This window comes from Hyalella azteca, unplaced genomic scaffold (assembly GCF_000764305.2).
Source record: "Hyalella azteca isolate HAZT.00-mixed unplaced genomic scaffold, Hazt_2.0.2 contig5890, whole genome shotgun sequence".
In the NCBI taxonomy this organism is placed as follows: domain Eukaryota; kingdom Metazoa; phylum Arthropoda; class Malacostraca; order Amphipoda; family Hyalellidae; genus Hyalella; species Hyalella azteca.
In genome coordinates, this window is record NW_025936068.1 from 101577 (window position 1) to 121046 (window position 19470).

The following is a 19470-nucleotide window of genomic DNA, read 5'->3' on the forward strand; positions in this document are numbered from 1 at the left end:
GCTTAATATGAATAACAGCAATATTTTCAATATTAATGCAGTATTATTCCGGTAAATTTGTGTCAATTTTTGCTGACATTTTCGTTAAAAATTTGTGAAAGTTTGAGTGATGCCCTTTACTGCAGTTCAACGTGAGAAAGAGTCCTATCCTGGTCCTATAAGGGTCCTGTACTGATCTATGGAATCCGGAAACTGAGTAAATATTTAAATTCAATAAGTATTTACAGTTCTTTGTTCAAGTATATATGGATGCCATACGATCACAATTTTCATTTGTTACCAATCTTCATTCAGTAGACTAATTCTAGCGAACTTTGGAACTTATTATTCTGTCAGTGTTTAGCTTTACATCTATCACTCACTCACGTGAAACATCCACTAAAAGATGAATATATAATAGAGAAACTTAGTACTATGCCTCATCGGGAAGTCTTATCATGAGCCAGTCTCTCACAGCTCGCGCACTCGTTACGAGAATACGTGAATGATAATAAAGGCATTGTCATTCAGTGCGTGGTCGTGGCAGCGCTTCATGCCATTATCATCCAGTACGTGGTCGTGGCAGCGCTTCATCCCATTATCATCCAGTGCGTGGTCGTGGCAGCGCTTCATCCCATTATCATCCAGTGCATGGTCGTGGCAGCGCTTCATGCCATTATCATCCAGTACGTGGTCGTGGCAACGCTTCATCCCATTATCATCCAGTGCGTGGTCGTGGCAGCGCTTCATGCCATTATCATCCAGTGCGTGGTCGTGGCAGCGCTTCATACCATTATCATCCAGTGCTTGGTCGTGGAAGCGCTTCATCCCATTATCATCCAGTGCGTGGTCGTGGCAACGCTTCATCCCATTATCATCCAGTGCATGGTCGTGGCAGCGCTTCATGCCATTATCATCCAGTACGTGGTCGTGGCAGCGCTTCATGCCATTATCATCCAGTGCGTGGTCGTGGCAGCGCTTTATGCCATTATCATCCAGTGCGTGGTCGTGGCAGCGCTTCATACCATTATCATCCAGTGCTTGGTCGTGGCAGCGCTTCATGCCATTATCATCCAGTGCGTGGTCGTGGCAGCGCTTAAGTGTTTAGTGTGCTGGCAATGGCTGGAAACTGGAGTGAATATGTGAGTCGGTTTGACTGACTAACGCAGTCTGAAATTTACAGTATGAATAAAACCAGATCAGTGTTTGCGATCTTTAACGTGAAAAAATTAAAATAACATATATAAATGTAAAAAGTTTTTCCAGCCTTCTGGTATTTTAAACACTAAAAGTATTTTTCCAGCCTTCTATCCAAGAATGTCCGTTTTGATCTATTTTTATACAAGTAAATTCACCGGTGCGCTACTTATTCCGACTGTAGTGACAAATTCTGAATTTTTCCAATTATATTCATAATGAAAAATCACGACTTGCTTTTCTGAACTTTTTTCCCATTGCTTACTTCTTTGATCGCGTTATTTTATCCTGTGGTATAGGAGTACGTTTGATTTTATAAAATTTAAATTTTGACCTGGGCTTCAACAGTTGCGAAAAATGTATCCAGAAAATTTTTTTCTAAACGTATAGGTATCTGCTTTGACTGTGGCTGTGATTTTTATTCATACAACAAGAAATTGTAATCCTGAAACTTGCTTCACACGGTAGAAAATCGTATCATTAGAAAATTGTAAGCACAACCCAGGATACTTGAAGAATGAATTTCAATTCTTTGAGCAGTATTAGTTGACGCCAAACTTTTATGGCAATAAAAGCTTGCGCAACCTGACCAGTTTCTCCGTTGATAGACGTCCACTTTTTATAACGACAGAAACTTCGTCCGTCAGCCACGGCGAACTGATTATGTCTGCAATGACAAGAAGGCTGTAGAAAATACTTGGTAGAAAATACTCTGTAAAAAATACTCAGTAGAAAATACTCAGTAGAAAATACTCTGTAGAAAATACTTTGAAGAAAATACTTCTGTTGCGACGTTCAGCTAAGGTCCATTGTTATCGAGTGTACCTGCAATTGTTGCGGAGGATTCTCGTGTTTCTGCTACGCTAAACTCTTGACCAGAAGTATTATCTCTTAATCAAGCTTTGTTCTTGTACGTTTCGCTCCAATGACGACGAACGCATACCGAATAGCAGACGAAACAGATCCGGGATTTGATCACCTTTGTGGCAGCAATAAATCATTCAGCTGTACAATGACCCGATGAAATCGTGGCAATTTGTGTAAATCTTCAACCTGTTTTCTTTCTAAATGGTAATCATTGATGGGTTTTCAGCCGCCAACTGTCTGATCTTGTAGTCCATTTGGAACCCGACCAAGATTAACAATTGTACTCTGCCATGCCATATTAACTTAAAAGTTAAAATTCTGGAGGCGCTGTCAGGCAGCTCATTATCTTTGTCGTATGGTTTTACTCCGGCATTTGAAGATTGTCTGGCGCCACTGCCTTCCATTGCCGTGTCGTTTGTCACGTAGCCCACTTGAGCTTCACTACTCGGAGTTTATCCACTGATTTAGTGTATTTCATGAGTTTGATTTATAATGTGCATTATGCATAAAACTGTTTAATTCATCCGAAACTAAGACCCGAATTTCTCAGCAATTTTTTTTACCTGAATTCATTTAATCATCCACCAAGTTATATTGTGCTTTAGGTTTCGTATGGCGTACTGGTTACTTTATACCTTGCTTAACTAAACTCAATGCACCGAGAAATCTATCTATTTCACTATTAAGCATTCTTATCCGATTCAATTACGTAACTTCAGGCGAGAATAATATTATACGGCACCGATGAGTTCAATTAAAAACTTGATGTACTGTGAATATTACTTTGGCATCGAGCCTTTAATGGTCGCAACAGGTCCCGAACCTCGCCACCTGGCAGCCATAACAGGACAGAGCCATTCTTCTGTGACACTTTGCTTCGAGGCCGCTGCACGCTTCACACTGGAAGATGCTCTCCTGAATATGTCGAGTTAGGCAGTCAGTGCTTCTTAGCTTAAGGAAACTGTTTAGTGTCCTTGCAATACCATGTTTATGGTGGTGCCTGTAAGACTAAATGCTGTTACTGGGACCTGGGAACCTTTATTTTGGTTCCTGTAAATCTTTAACCCTTTGCCTATGGATACATTAGCAGTCGTCAATATTATTTTTACTTAAAGACCTGGGTCCGAGAGGTTCCGTCAGTACTCTAAAGGTTAAAGAAATTCCTAATTCATAGTTATTACGGTTATTCCTCATTTATATAGCAGTATAACAACATAGTAATACCCCATAGCTTCCTTCGTAGATATTTTTCTTCTTCAATATTTAAATATGAATTATTGATATAATTGTAATAAATTAATGTATCTTGTCGCGAGCAGGAGCGTGAGCGCCCCGCGTTGCCGTCCACGGTGACGGCGGAGGTAGCGGTGCTAAAGAGGCAGCTGACTACCCTGCGGCAGGAGAAGGCAAAGCTTCGGCAGGAGCTCATGCAGAAGGAAGTTAAATTAAAGGAAGCAAGTAAAGAGATCATCAACAAAACGAGGCAGGAGGAACGGTGGAAGAAGACGCAACTGCAGGAGAGGAGGAGAGAGTCGGCGAGAGAGACCAAGACCATTGCTGAGCTCAGGAAGACCTTGAAGCACATGGAAAAGGTGAGTACGAGTCTATTATTTATGTTAGTGCATTATTTCTGAATGTTTCCTGATGAAATATTTAATCAGACAAATTGTGTGTAGAAACAGGTTTCCACAAGATCGTCTATGCTCTATGGCATAGAGTATCAAGTTCAAAAAAACTTTTGGATTATTATTTCCCTCCATTTCGAATAATATTCTCTGGAGGAAAAATTCTATTCCTGCATCAAAAGGTTTCCCAATCTTTTTTATCATGTGCAATTTGAGCCTCCGAGTTTTTCGGTTACGTATACAGCCGCGGCGTACTACCATTTACCTGCTACACAGAACGATAAAACATATTTACTGTAAATATGTAACATCGTATTTTGCTCAATACGCGTTGAACAAGTTTACTGTTTAAATTTAACGGTGGGCACTGGTACCAGGTGGGTAGCGTGTGGTAGCAGCTGCTTATCATTACCAGATTATCAAGTATTGTGCGGTGAACATTTTTTGGGAGTAATAATTTTTAACCAAAAAACTTTCATGGCTTCGAAAGTGTTCGCTCATGACTCGGGGCCTCGCTCCATCTTCGGTCTCCTCGCTTCATATACTTCGGTCGATATATATTTACTATATATATCGGGTGCAAAGTAACCATTGACCATCTTCCTGTAAAATGTAAAAATATAAACGATACCAATGTTTAATAACCTCCAAATGATGCAATAAATCATCTAGATTGTTTAGTAGTTAGTAATCATTATAATATTAATGCAAAAATGCTGCGTTGCTCCGCAAGAAACATTTAAAATTTAAGTGTTGTTTTTAAATAAATTTAAATTAAAAAAGCCTTCGAAAATTGTTCACAAATTAATATAATTTTTGGAAGTTTACCAAAAAGGGAAAGTCTTACAATCTTCCTACAATGCAATGAAATCTTTGAAAAGAAACTATTGAATTAGGGTTCCATAAGAAACGGAAAAAAATTACTGCAGTTGTTATTACCATTTGAAAAGTTGAAAAAACTCTTTGTAACAGTCCGAGAGAAGTAAAACTTCTAGATCGGGTATTAACCTGTTAAAAATTAGCTGTCATCCATGTTATTCGTATGTGATAGATAGTTACAGTTTAGCTTTTCTAATAAAACTTGAATTCGTCAGCGATGTTATTTGTATTCAATAAACGGCACCTATAAGGTTAACGGTAGGTGACGGTATAATGTTAACGGTAAAAGAGTATTACGTTATCCGATTTTATACAAAATAAATAAATAAAATAAAATGAAAATGGTCATCTATATTATTCGTACCAAAGAGCTTGGTAGTTAGACTTACCGGCGTTAGGCCATGGGCCGATTTTATACAAAACAAATGAATAAATGAAATGAAAATAATCATCTAAATTATTCGTACCAAAAAGCTGTAGTTACATTTACTGGCAGTAAGACCATGGGTTAACCATACCACTAGTAGCCCCACTGGCACAGCTCACACCGCAACTCCTCACTTTCGCTGGCCGCGGCGTTGAGCCGGAGTCCTGACCTGCGGTTGAGCGGCCAAATTATAAACCTTATTGCGAATCTTCGCTGGTTTATCTATGGTTCTGCCGGTTTACCGCATCACTGCCGGTTTACCGCATCACTGCCGGTTTACCGCTGATATTTCTACCATAATTTTCCATTGAAAACAGGTGGCAGCTGTTGGGGTTCAGCAGGCCGAGCGCTGTTTTATTCGAAATGTGTACCGCATCGGTGCAAATCGAACATTTTTCGTATATGAACCTCAAACGAGCAACGTGTGATTTTAAACATTGGACACTTGCGTGAACTGTTCAGTCTGTTTCATTTTATTGTCATATTGGTTACAATGTCCTTGAATTTTACTATATATCGGGCGCAAAGTAAATTAAATCACTTTTCGGTAACTTATTTATTTCGATTGCACATTTCAACTTGCAGTAAATTTATGTATCGATAAATGTATGCGGAGAAGAGCAAGCATGAATTGAATTCAGGAACACCGTTTTGAATGTGCAATAGTTTTTGAAGCATCTGGTTCCTATAATTCCCGGACGATTATCAGTAATTATAGCTTTTCTATAGCATCTCACATAATTAAGTGTGCAAAGGGTTTCACTGTGTTAAATAGAACGTCATCGAGCAAGACACTCAATGGTCCTTGATATCAATCGACTATTGTAGCAAATAACCACCGTTCTCACTGATTTTGAAATAAGTAAACTATATATGAAAATATGCACAAATATTTAAAAATACAAATATTTTTATTATGCTCTTCTAAAAATCCCTGGGACTTTACTAATTACGGAGTTTAGATCTTTGCTATCTATTTGCCACTTTAATTTGATTGCTGCTCAGTCGTTGTAATAGATCAAGCATCAAGGCATTATTTTAGGCCTTTGGCAGGCAACAGAAAAAAACACCGAGTGACATCGAATAACATCAACCTCTTCCTGCTTATAGCTGTAGCATTCTGTGTTAAATTTTCATAGCTTAAAATCCACCGTACGCAGTTACCCAATAGAATATTTTTTTATTGTGTGCGGTAGATTAAAATTTGCATACTACCCCACAGAGTCGCAATTATAGCCGAATGAGTATTCTTTGGCCGCAGATTCGCTGACCAAGATTTTACTTTGCAACTGTATAATTCGTACGCAAATGAAGGCCTCCCAGCAAATCCTGATACATGTTTTCTCCATCGGGCCACTGGTTCCTTCCTTGACCTGCCGGACAGACAGGCACACAGCTGCTCGCTTGACCGTTCGCTGCTCAAATGAAAGAAACTTTACTGTGGATTGCACACAATATTTCACATGAGTTAACGATTCAACTAACTGACACATGAGTTAACCATTCAACTAACCGTTGACCATTCAATTCCCCACTAACCATTCACTTGATTATTTCGTTTATCGAGTTATGTTCGATCTTGGAGGAATCAATTATTACACTTGTAAAGAACAACGTTATAGAAGTGTTACGTAAGCATAACGATTTGCGTTGTAATTGTGACCGTCGCATGATGGACGAGCTGTTACTAAGGTAACGTTATCCGTCGGAAGTGTTGCCGTAACATAAAGGACGATCTATAAGTAGGTTAACGAGTATACGGTATGCGTTTGAAGTATGTCCGCCACATTACGGACAAGCTGTTACTAGGGTAACGTTATCCGTTGTAAGTGTGGCCGTAGCATAAAGGACGATCTATAAGTAGGTTAACGAGTATACGGTATGCGTTTGAAGTATGTCCGCCACATTACGGACAAGCTGTTATACTAGGGTAACGGTATGCGTTGTAAGTGTGGCCGCAACATAAAAGACGAACTATAAGTAGGATAACGGGTATGCGGTATGCATTGTCCGCGTGTCCGCCATATTATGGACAAGCTGTAACTAGGGTAACGGTATGCCATGTAAGTGTGGTCTTCGTATCGGCGGAACAGAACAGGGGCCGTATTATCAAAACTTCGTAAGTACGCAAAATCGACTTACGAGTGGCGTTGCTATGACAACGTAATACTAGCGGTGGTATTATAAAAACATTTGCGCGGGAAAAATTTGCGCGGGAAAAAAATTTAGGCTTTTAGCTAAGACNTTGCAGCAGCTGTGAGGCGTCAAGCTGACCTTGCCGGCCTCCTACACCACTCCTACACTCACCTGCAGCTGCATGCATAGTGCAGATGTAATTGTCCACTGAATGCTTGATCAGAATACATGACCTATCAGCTGCATACTCACGTGCAGCTGTAATGAATTGCTGACTGAAAATAAGATGTAACAATCAGCTGTACATATGATGTGCCTTTATCAGCTGTACTTATGATTCGCCCATCAGCTGTACACATGAGTGCACCTATCAGCTGTACATACCTAACTTATCAGCTGTACCTAAGGTGTTTCCTATCATGAAGCTCGCCTGAGCAGGTGTTGGGCGTCGTGACTTCATTGCTGTCTCGATTGCATGCCTGCCCATGAAGACATCGCGTGTCCTAAACTAATATATCTTAAACTACACAGTTTGTATATGTTCATTCATTTGTATTCTTAAGCCATGCGATTATTAATTACAAGAACGGTATAGACCACAGCAGCTGTTTTTAGCGCATTTTCTCATTTATGGAAAAAAATTCACTATTGTGCTCGCCATGTCCGTCTGTCTGTCCGTCCGTCCGTGACCTCAAGTTTTCGTCGACGAGAAAATGTGCTGTCTGTCACTCATTGCAGTGAGTACTGAGTTATATTTTTTCTTCTTTGCAAATAAGACAGCAACTGTTGTTACTTTTTACTGTATCTGTATATAGTGTGACCACGCCTAGAACAACAGTGCGGTAAATGGGGCTGCACCTTGAACAATTAACGATCGCGCGCTGTATATTTTGTAGATATGCACCTATATCCTGAGCTCCGTTCCTCTAGAATCAGTTGTTCCCTCTTTTTAGATAATTTCTAACAGTAGGAAAGGGAGTTTGCTCGTTAGATTAGCTTTTTTATGCATTTGTGCAGATAGAATGAATGAAATTTTTCATCCAATTTTAAAGCTGAGTTACTCTAAAGCGAGTGAAGAGATTTTTTTTTATATTTGCTCCAATATATTGGCGGATTTCTAAAATCCTCACGTACGGTATGCTAAAACTCCTCAAATCTTGAACGAATAGATTTTCTAAACTTCCTCGCAGCTGATAACCTAATGTTGTACAGGAAATCTCCCTTGATTATACTTGGAGTTATTAAGACATTTTAACGACTGCACTTAGAAGACGGATAGAATTCTATCCTTCATTTAGGTGACAGATAGAATTCTAGCATCGTCATCCCTGGCAAGACAATAGCCAAGCCTCCGCCTCGAATTCGAGAGTTTCCGTCACAATGAATACGTGCTTCCATCCGCTAGGACATTACTAGATTGTGAGTCAATTTCATTTCAACTCTTCTGAGTTAAATTCAATCGAAAAATGAACATTGTTTTTTTCCCATTGAATGTCCTCCAAAGCCAGGGAGTTTGGTCGTTGTCTGTGTCCATTAATTGTCCGCAGTATAGAGGGCTTTTGTCGTTGTCTTGGTGCATTCAATGTCCTTTGAAGTGAAGGGGTTTTGTTTTTGACTGGGTCCGTTGAATGTCCTTTGAAGCGAGGAGTTTTGTCTTTGTCTTGGTCCATTAATTGTCCTCCGTATAGAGGGTTTTTGTCGTTGTCTTTGTCCATTAATTGTCCTGAGTAGTGATGGCTTTTGTCGTTGTCTTTGTCCATTCAATGTCCTTTGAAGTGAGATGGTTTTGTCTCTGTCTTTGTCCATTAATTGTTTTCCGTAGTGAGGTGTTTTTGTAGTTGTCTTGGTCCATTAAATGTGGCTCGGAGCCAGGATTCTACTCACAATTAATCATGAGGTCAGATTGTTTGCGGTTAACTTTATTACAATGACCTCGTATAACAAAATGTTAAGTCAATCAAAGATGACTTTGCTGAGCAGAGTGAAATTAATTCACAATATCCTCCATGAATATTGTGCAATTAATGTAGTATTAGTATTTTAGCCCTAGTATATATTTATCATATAGTACAAGTTATTATAAATGTCGACCATATTTGCAGGTATGTCCGACTACATCTATTCTTATATAAAAAGCAACACTATTTAATATTATATACGGAATTTATCCGAGATAAGTGTACATCATATATTTAAAATTTATGATATACATAAAGGAATATATTCATGATACACGGCTAGTTTGGTAATCTAAATAATTTACAATTTTACATCGTATCTCAGTCCATGAAATCCTGCATTTTTCAATTTTCCACCATGGATTAGCCTTGAGCATCACGCGCAACATGTCTTATCCGCCTCACGTTTCCATACTACGTTACCACCACTAAACATACGTTCGTAACAAGCGTCCATTTTGTCTCCACTGACCAAGTGTTGGTTTCTTATTTAGCTTGTCGACTTCCTGTTACATGCAACAACTCACACGCTTCCTGTTCTCCGAGTCTCATTAAGTGTTTAATTAGGTACTACACTATTGCTTTATAGTCCAACATTGCTGCTTACTTCACGCAATCCCTTCACTCATCAGCTGCGTGAGCATAGTAACCAAATTGAAAACTGATTTTTTCACGCAGGGTTTCGTCTATTTTTGGTGTTATAAGAATAATCATACGATATCTCTTAATTTTAGAAAAAATCGTAGTATTTTTTATTATAATATTTTTCGCTCAGCTCGTAGTGATGTTTATTTACTTCCGACGCATTTACTTAGTTATGTTATATAATTTTTATAATCTGACTATGGGTACACTTAAATTCGTGAACAATGTTTCTTTTGTTCTTCCACTGAGAAGGAAGAACTGTGTCATGTTTTTACCATCTCATCTCAAATCCTTACGATGTTCTTGCTATGAATTATCCTTTGCCTAATTCTTCACATATTCGTCACATCCATGCATCATACGAGTCATATATCTTTAGTATGATTATTATGGTTCGTCATATTTCACATATATCGTTGTTAAGAATTTTAATTTAGAATAGTTAACTTCACATATAAAAAACGAATAATTGCTCTGTTCACTGGACAATTTCCCATGTGATATCCAGACTTGCTTAAGCTTATCCCTCTCTCCCATCCTTAAATTATTACACCGAACTAATATCTTCTCATACTGTACATAAAATTTTTATGTGTTTTCGCCTCGACGCTCTTCGTTGCGTGCAACTCGAGGTTGAGGTTGTGGTGCAACCCTCGTTCATCCCGTAATAATCCTTCACGTAGGATACAATCTTTCATGAGAATCCTTTCGATCCCTGGCTTAAGATCTATCCTAAGAATCCTTTCGATCCTTAAGTAAGATATATCAGTTGTCATCGTCACCTATTAAGTGGCCACCGATATTACGACGGAGATTTTTCTCAGGGGAGTTAGAAAGGACAATCAAATGCATTATATATGCGTTACCTTCCGGGTCTAAATTGGTTGTATGTGAATACACATCACCTACCCTATACTACGCTAAATGTTCATGCTACTATGTATAATTTTCTTTTCTAATGTTTGAAACAATTTCTCATACTATCTCCTAATTAATAATCAAAAAGTGAGAACGATGAACGCCAGATTTCAGTCGCTGTGCTACTGCGCGTCTATTCTATTTATTGAACGGCAACTAAATTTTGAAGTTCGAATCATTATGAATTTTGGGAGTTTGGCGATTCTACGTTGTATGTTGTAAAAAATGTGTCTAAAGTTGTTCGACTCTAACTACGTGACCACTAATCGCGCTTGTTTTCAGTATTCCTCATACATCCTCTCTTTGCTTCAAAATTTGTCAGTTACTTCAGTTGGCCTAAATCTTATAGTTGTTTCTGCCGCTCACTTCACTAAACATTAAGAATTTTCTACGTTGTCTGTTGTAAAAATGTATCTAAAGTTGTTCGACTCTAAATACGTGACCACTAATCGCGCTTGTTTTCAGTATTCCTTATACATCCTCGCATGCTTCAAAATTTGTCAGTTACTTCAGTTGGCCTAAATCTTATAGTTATTTCTGCCGCTCACTTCACTATAACACGCCATGTCCAGCGTCGCGAGTGCGCGTGTGGTCACAATACTCACTTTATTACAGCGCGCAAGGTCCGGCGTCTCAAGTCAAGCGATCACTTGATCTTCCCTACTTTAAATCATAGATGGATCAGCGTTGGCCAACTTTCAACCGCCTGTAAACCACGAGAGGATTTGTATTATAGTTATCCTGCTCACTGGAGCTTCCAATCCTTCAAGGCTGAAGTGAAGGTTGAACGGACTCCATGCCGGTGCTTTTTCTCTTCAATTCTTCTTTCTTTATCTCAATCGTGATGTGTATCACCAGTCAACATTGATTTCCATTTATTTCCCCTATTTCATCGATCGCTTTTTTCTCAGAATTTTCTTGTATTTTTTCTTCATTGTCAATCAAAGACGCGAGACATTAACAAGTGAATTTCAATATGGCTTGTTGTTGTTAACCACTTCACATGCAACGCCATTCACATTGAATTTCTTACAATTCTTCTTTACTGCATAGGGAGGCTCGGGGCTTTCTAAACAATGCATTACTCACGGTTCCTCGAAAGCTGGCATTCATGCTTGAACGAAAATAACGTTAAAACTTCTCATCCAGCACGCCTCAATTCCAGCACCAGTGCTAAATTTTATCATCCGAGTTATTGGATTTTGTTCTTATTGTTCCGAGACGTTGTTTCGGGAGCTCTAATTTTTATACCGTCTCTCATGCAGACAATGCAGTCGCTAGTTACTTGTCCTTGAGTTCTCGTAAATTTTGACGATAATTATCCGATGGAGACTCATTGTGATTTGTTATTATTCTAAAATGTGTCAATTTTGGATGCTGCTATCAAGTCGTGAGAACATTCACGTCAAACGCTTCTCATAAGTTGCTTCTAGCGAATGTTCAATGTGAACAAGTTTTTTTACTTATGGCTTGAATTATGTAATGTGATTGTCCCGGCTAATATTGAGCAATATAAACATCGCTCTGAAAGCCTTCTACTGCCGTGAATTAAATTGATTTGGAAAAACACTATCGACTAGTTACATTTCGTGTACGATCAGGTGCAATTTTTCGTGCGACGGTAGCGTAAAATAGGCAATCGAGTCGTATTTTTTTCTAGTCCACTAAAGAAATCAATGAATTTATAGTGGAAGAACTTGATTTTGCTTGAACGTGACTTGGTCACACGTATTTGGGACGTGTGACAATCCTCCAAGTTCGCTAAAGAAATCAATGAATTGTAGTGGAAGAACTTGATTTTGCTTGAACGTGACTTGGTCACACGTATTTGGGACGTGTGACATGAGACTTCAACTGGTGCTACTGAATCTGTAGTTTCTGTGCTGTTTTAATGAGACTTTTTAAATGAGTCTCATTAAAATTTGCTGTTTTAATGAGAGTTATTTTTATTTATTTTATTTAAGTTTTATTTATCCTCCTCAAAACAAGAAATTATTGACAGGCTGTTACTAATGCCGAAAAACATGAGCTTATTGCCTTGGCTTAGTTAGCTTATTGCCTAGGTGGTACATATTTGTTCGTAATTTTAATAGATTCATAAATTATTCTATTTATAATTTTAAAAAGTTATTTTATCTGACTTCTTGTAAATATTCAACACCTGCTTAAAATATTTAGTACAAAACTGTTAATTAAACATTTTTAATTATAAAACAAGGATATATTTGGGAAACAATTAAATATTTTCTAGATTTCATACTAGTAGAACTTTATTTCTGGTTCTCATTTTTGTACTGGACCGTTAAATTCCAGGATTTTCGTCATTTTGCCGCCTGATTCGCTGGCGACAGAATGACAAATGTTAAGAACTTGTGGAAGGTTCTCGTGCGTTCTCCATTTCCTTGTACAATCTAGGACATAATTCAAATGTAATTAATGCTGAGTCATGATGTGTCCTCGATCTTGTGATCAATTTAAATGCGAGATCTCATCATGGGATCCGATCTTCAGCTCATTACGAGGCAATTTATTAGAATGGTTCTTGAAAAAAAAATCACTCACTTATTTTTCTGTTTAAAACATCAATTTGAGTTGGGATTGTAACTAGTAAGTCATGATTCAATCATCTGCCATGCATGATGCCTTGCATTAGTCCTATTGTGTGACATTTTAATCATTGCGATGAATTTTTTTGGGGGCCACACAAGTTTGTACACGTGATCGTAAGATATTTTCTTCTATTGAATTACTTATTCAATCGAAGCAAACCAACTAATTTATCAGTGGCAACGAACTGCTAGCGTAAAATGCGACTGGGATGACAGTAAAGCGCACTTCCCACAAACCTTGACAGATTGTTTTATTTCTTGTTCTTCGTGTGTCTTTACTTTACCAAAAATTACGGTCTAAAACCACATATATTAAGAAAATTGGTTACCGATGCATGACTGGCCGACGATTGGCCGGCACTAAATAGCTCCAGTTTTAAGTGAAATATGTTCGCCTTGGGGCAACTTTTAAATTGGCTTCATTGGACAGTTTCGCGCTTATTTCCTGACATTAAGGTTTAAAACATTACCGTTGCATTCTCACTCGCTTGCACTTTTAAAGACTGCGACGTACGACCATGCTGAGCGCACGTGACTGTCTTCAGAAACTCGGTCAGTTTCTATAAAAGTCATGAAGCTGATGGTCTGCTATTCTACAGCTCCACGAGAATTGCAACATGCAACTTAAAAATATTTCTTTCACACAATTATTCACTTATTCAATTTACAAGGGTTACATTGGAAAACAGCGTTCATTAACATTGCTGCAGAGAAGTTAAAGACCTACAAAATAAATTATTTCGATTATGAGGTCCTATATATGAAGATTTCCAAAGTGATGAAATAATTTGACAGAATTTTACTTCAGTCCTAAGCCGAAGATTCACAGATTCTTAAGCCGAAGGAAGTGATTGTTATTTGATATATTATATGCCCTTCATTTCGACTTTATTTTCACTCCATCCACACTTCGTTTTGCTGCAGACGTCTGTTGTTCTTTGGCGTTTTTTTTTTTTTTTTTTTGACTAAAGAAACCTCACAGTTGACTTCATTTTTTTGGACTCCACTTGACCTTATTTCTCTAACGAGAGCGACCAATATTTTAAGATATTTAAGATCATAACTATGAACGTCTTGCTTTTCTCCCTTACACGCTCATGTTATGCCAAGTTATTCTTTGGTTCTTAACACAATCCCTACAACCTATTAATAGATTTGCAATTTTCAATTACAATGTTTCATTACGTCATCATCACGACGCTAGTAGTAGTGGTAATAGTTTACTTACTTGTCCTAACTTCATGGCAAGGTATCCAATATATTCCTGTAATTTAGCCTTAGTTATATGTTACAGAATTTTACAACAATTTTAAAAAAAATTTTCATTCAACTATGTGCATAGTCCCTGCTTCGTGCTATGAATTTGTATTTAAATTTATACTTATATAGTCCATACTACTTGTAAAGTTGTATTCAACGTAAAAACGGTTGTGAAATGTTAATTACATAACAAGGCCCATCCACTCGAATGAACGAAGTTACCGGGCGTATTTCACCGTTTTCTTTGTCTTCAATATATGCAAAGAACGTTATGGGGTGGACTTGAACTTCAGCAAGAACGGGAAATGCAGCAGAAACCATAAACATAAATACTGGATAAAAAAAATCTTTTGTGAAATGTTGCGGCTTATTTGTATCTTCTTATCACATCTCGTTTCACTATGAGTGTAATTGCATATTATTTCGATGGTTAGCTGCCATTTAGAGCGGTATATTTGCTATATTGATTGGTGGTAAAAAGCCTCTATTCTACCGTGAGTATACCGTCCGACGTTAACTGCAATTTTTTACGACTGCCAGAAATTTTTGCGAAAAAGCAGCTCGTTTTTATACAGTAAAAATACTGAATTCAGGACAGTTAATACCTTGTGCTTTGTTCTAGTATGGAATTATCAATTTTCCGTAATTGTTCATGTTTTTGTATTCTAATTTAGTGTGTGGGATGTGGCAATTTTTTAGTTATCCCCAACTGGGGTGAGTGGAATCGATTCAAAAACGAGAATAAAAAAGTTATTGTCTACAAAAATAATAATTAATGGTATTGTTGTTGTTGCAGGAGTGTGGCCAGCAACAGAAAGCGATACACAAACTGGAGAACGAGAAGATTTACTTGGGTGAACGTCTTTACAAGATCACCGGTGTTGAGGAAAGCTTCTGGTCGGATCATCGGCCGGTGAGTGGTATTATATTATTATCTTTTAATAATAATTAATTAATATTCTCATCAACTTATATTTAAAAATAATTCGTATAGCTTACTCTCGAGGGAATGCATCTAAAAACAATTTGTCCGATAATGCTATTGAAGACCTTTTTCTGCATGCCTCATCAGGCCTACTCTTCAGCGCCGACATCACTATGTTATGTTACCACACTATATTAATATATTTGTTTTTGTGTTCAATCGAAATTTGAAGGCAATTTCTCTGCTGCTTTCATACAGTGAAATCCCTCTCCGAATCCATGCGCAGGCAATAGTGGAGAGCGCACTTAGTGTTCATATATATACTAATTTTACCTGCCTTCTTAATATTCTGAAAAATACTTTAAAAATCTCAAATTACCTTATTCGCTTTTAAAGAAATAAAATCGTATTTTTTATTTGTAATTAAATAACGATTAATTATATTTGAAATTTAGTCCATATCTTCGGCTGATTTTCACTCAACATTTCAATCTTCAATCTATTCATGAATATGTGGTTTTTATTAATCAGCTAAATCTAATGCCTGTGATGATAGCTCATGATGAAGTGACAGGCTGCAGGTGTTGTTATTGTTGTCATGTTTCACGTCTACAAGTCTGCACTCAAGTCTCCTGTTGACTCTTGCAGTGACTCACACTACTGAACCTTCTCATGATCGAACATATTTCAACCTCGTGGCGATTGGAGAGGGGGATTCAAATATGATACCTTTCACATCATAGCGCACGAATGTATAGTCTGCCAATGTATTCCTATGGAAATTTCGAGAATTGGCTGTCAAGTATGATAGTTGAAGTTCGATCATCCAGCATGTGTTTGAGCAGGTGTGCGCTACATATCGTGCCAACAGGTGTAGTCGGAGTGTTGGGTCTGGTTGCCAGTGATCCTGTCTGTCTTTTTCAAATAATTGTGAAATAAGAACCTCTCCGTTTAGCGAATTAAAATAAAAATTCGAAAATGTGTATTATCTACTAGATATTACGGCCCATTTTACATATTTATTCTATTTATTTTTATTCTGGTCTAGAAAACTTAACGTTTTTTGCAACGATTGCGACGTGAGTGGTAAGAGGTGAAATTTCTCATCCGAGTAACACTTGTGCTGCCCAGGCACTGTGCTGCAGTATGGCTCTAGTGCTCGTCTTTACACATCGTATGTTTATCGTCCGGTTCGTTTTAATATTTTAGAAGCATCACATTCACTAACGTTGCACCGGGGTATTGATACCTAAGTTCAAGTGCAGTGACATTATTTTGATTTTTGTGCGAATTGAAATTTGAGGTCGTGAGCAGAAATGAACTTACAAGGAAATAATACTTGCGGTCAGTTTATCTAAGTACGGTAACATATGGAAATATGGATAAGAAACGTCATATCCAATTTGAATTTACCAATATACCTCCTCGTTCCTACGAGTACGTAAAACGAAAAGTGCGTGAAGTGACAGGTCACGGTGGCTGCAGATCACCTGATTCGGTGTCAAAAGTTGTTACCCGCAGTGACTCATGCAGGTCTATACAAGCTTCGTCGCCGACCACACCCCCTTCTCAGGAAATAAAGGAGCATGTGAGACGAGACGACGAAGAGACGTTGCCTTATAGCACCGTAACGAGATTCACGTCCTCATCTGATGTCGTCACTGAGTTAATTCCGAACGAGAATATCCCGTATCGTCGTTCTAAAGAAGAAGTGAAACGTATTTTAAGAGAACGCGACAAAGAACGAGCCAAAACTGTAGAAATGTCGAATCCATACTCAGGCTCATACGTTCGTGATATCTCTTCAAAACACTTCCAAGGCAACAATGACGGAGATTCAAGACCAGTATTTGCCAAAGTCAACCGAAGAAATACTTTTCAGAATTCTTCTTCGACCTTCTACGTTGAACGGCCTGAGCAAGCTGAACCTTATTACCAAGAACATCTTAAAGTTTTTCAAGCGCAGAAAAATGAAAAAATTACATCAGCAGGAAACGAAATAAAAGAAAAAAACTTCGAATTGCAGAACTTGTATCATTCAAAAATTCAGATTCCAGAAAGCTATCGACGCTTTGGAAATAAGAAATCGGGTTTTTCACAACCTGTGAGTCACCTCTCACCTGTTCCCCGTGCTTATCAACACAATGCCCCACACGTTTTATTTAGCCAATGCACTTACGAGGAAAGACAACAACAAAATAATCAGCCTCAACACCAAGATGTCAAGAAAAAGTACGGTAATAATCTTCAACCAATTTTACCAGACGCCATGGTAAGCGAAGACCATGTTGAGTTAAGAGTGAAGAGGTCAGACCCAAGCGAGTCTACCAGTGAGGACCAAAGAAAATCGGTAAAGTTTGATAAGTCCTTTACGTATGAATTTGTTGAGGACAATAACCCCATTGCGAGCTTGAAGCGATCTTTCAATAAAGGAATGAACAAACTTCATAACGTCACGAAAAAAGAAAAGCGCTGGTCTTGTCCTCCAGACTTGGAAAATGATAACAGGGATGACTTTATTCAGCGACGTCCGCGAGGCGATTCAGACGGCATTTCGATTTATTCCACCGACAGCGCTAGATCGGAAATTTCTGCAAAACTCTCTAGCCTACGAAACAATTTTGAACAACGCCTCAGTTCTTGTGCAACCGAACCAGCTTTAATAAACTATCATTTCGACTATAGGGAATTGAGCGGCAATCAAATTGACTATCAAGGCGGAGATACATCATCCATGAACAGCTTCACTAGCCATGACTCGTCTAATACTAGCAAAAAATGTAAAACGGATTCTAATGCAAACGAGGCTTCTCTGCTTCGTCGGCCTTTTACTGCAATACGACGCTACGTAGGACGAGGTAAGAACCGATCAAAGAGTGATTTAGACTTGGAGGCTCTCAAGTTTTCAAAGCATGGTATCGCTCGAGCAAATGATGACATTTTGTTTGACAGCAAATTTTATGTTCAAAGTGCATCTGAACCAGAGGATTGTTCACAAATAGAAACGCGAAAAGAAACCCGTCCTGAAGACAAGCTATGGGCTGTTAGTCCTGAAGATGGTTTTGTTCAGAAAATAAATGGCGATTTTGTCGGAAGAACAGTAAGTTTCAATGATAAATATGTCGAACGGAAACTTGTCCCTTATTGTGGCACAGTCTCTCACATGATTGAAAAGTTTGAAACGATGGAAAGCCAAAAATACAATATTGTTAACATTACTCCTAATCAATGGATTACTGAACAAGATCAAGCAGAAAAGTCCAAATCTATTAACCATCGCGAAAGACAACTGAAGGAAACTTTTTTCGAAGCTCCTCAACGGCCGTCTGAACTAAAACTAGAAGCTGACGAGCGTCGAGTGACGTATGAGTTGCCTCGCATTCATGTTTGTCTATCTCCAGAAACCGACGTTGAAAATGTTGAGCCTTTCGTACCCGCACGTAATGAAAGTATTTATCAGAAACGCATTCCTCATGTGAGAGACCGTTATTTGGAGCATATCAAGTGTCAAGAAACCAAAAGCTCTGTAAACATTCAAAAGTCCAGATCTACTTCGAACATAAACATGGATGACGTTGATTTCGTGTGCGGCCTGAAACCCAACAGATTGAGTCCAAACATGGAAGTCGAAAGAAAAGGTCTCCGTAAACGAATATCAGATAGAATGTCAAGTTACGGTTCAACAGACGAGATTTATGCCAAGTGCAAGTCGACGGTACAACATTTCACAGATCGAACGTTCGAACGCAAGAAGCGACCGACTGCTGCAGACCTAACCATGCATGCCGATGTCACCGGCCCTCCTAAGCCTCCACGCTTGTTCCAATTGGGAAAAATTGTTGTAGGCTCCCCAGTTCAAGAACTTGACTCGCCTGTAGCATACAACGAATTTCGACGTTATTCTTTCGTTGATAGTGAATGCGAATATATTGGATCAGATATGGAAGAACGTGGAAATGTTCTCACAAATGAAGAAGGTTCAAGTGAAATCAATGAAAGCGAAAACTCGACAGCCAATGTTGAAGAAAGGTTTTTAAAAGATCAA

The 19470-nt window shown here is 38.3% G+C and overlaps 1 protein-coding gene across 1 annotated transcript in view; it reads left to right on the forward strand.

Moving 5' to 3' along the window:
• The window catches only part of LOC108676355 (GRIP and coiled-coil domain-containing protein 2), a 53064-nt gene that overhangs the window by 5423 nt on the left and 28171 nt on the right, over positions 1-19470 (forward strand). Inside the window, exons 2-3 of the mRNA XM_018164421.2 lie at positions 3363-3635; positions 15297-15413. Of these exons, the coding sequence (XP_018019910.1) occupies positions 3363-3635; positions 15297-15413 (390 nt within the window). The remainder of the gene's footprint in view (positions 1-3362; positions 3636-15296; positions 15414-19470) is intronic.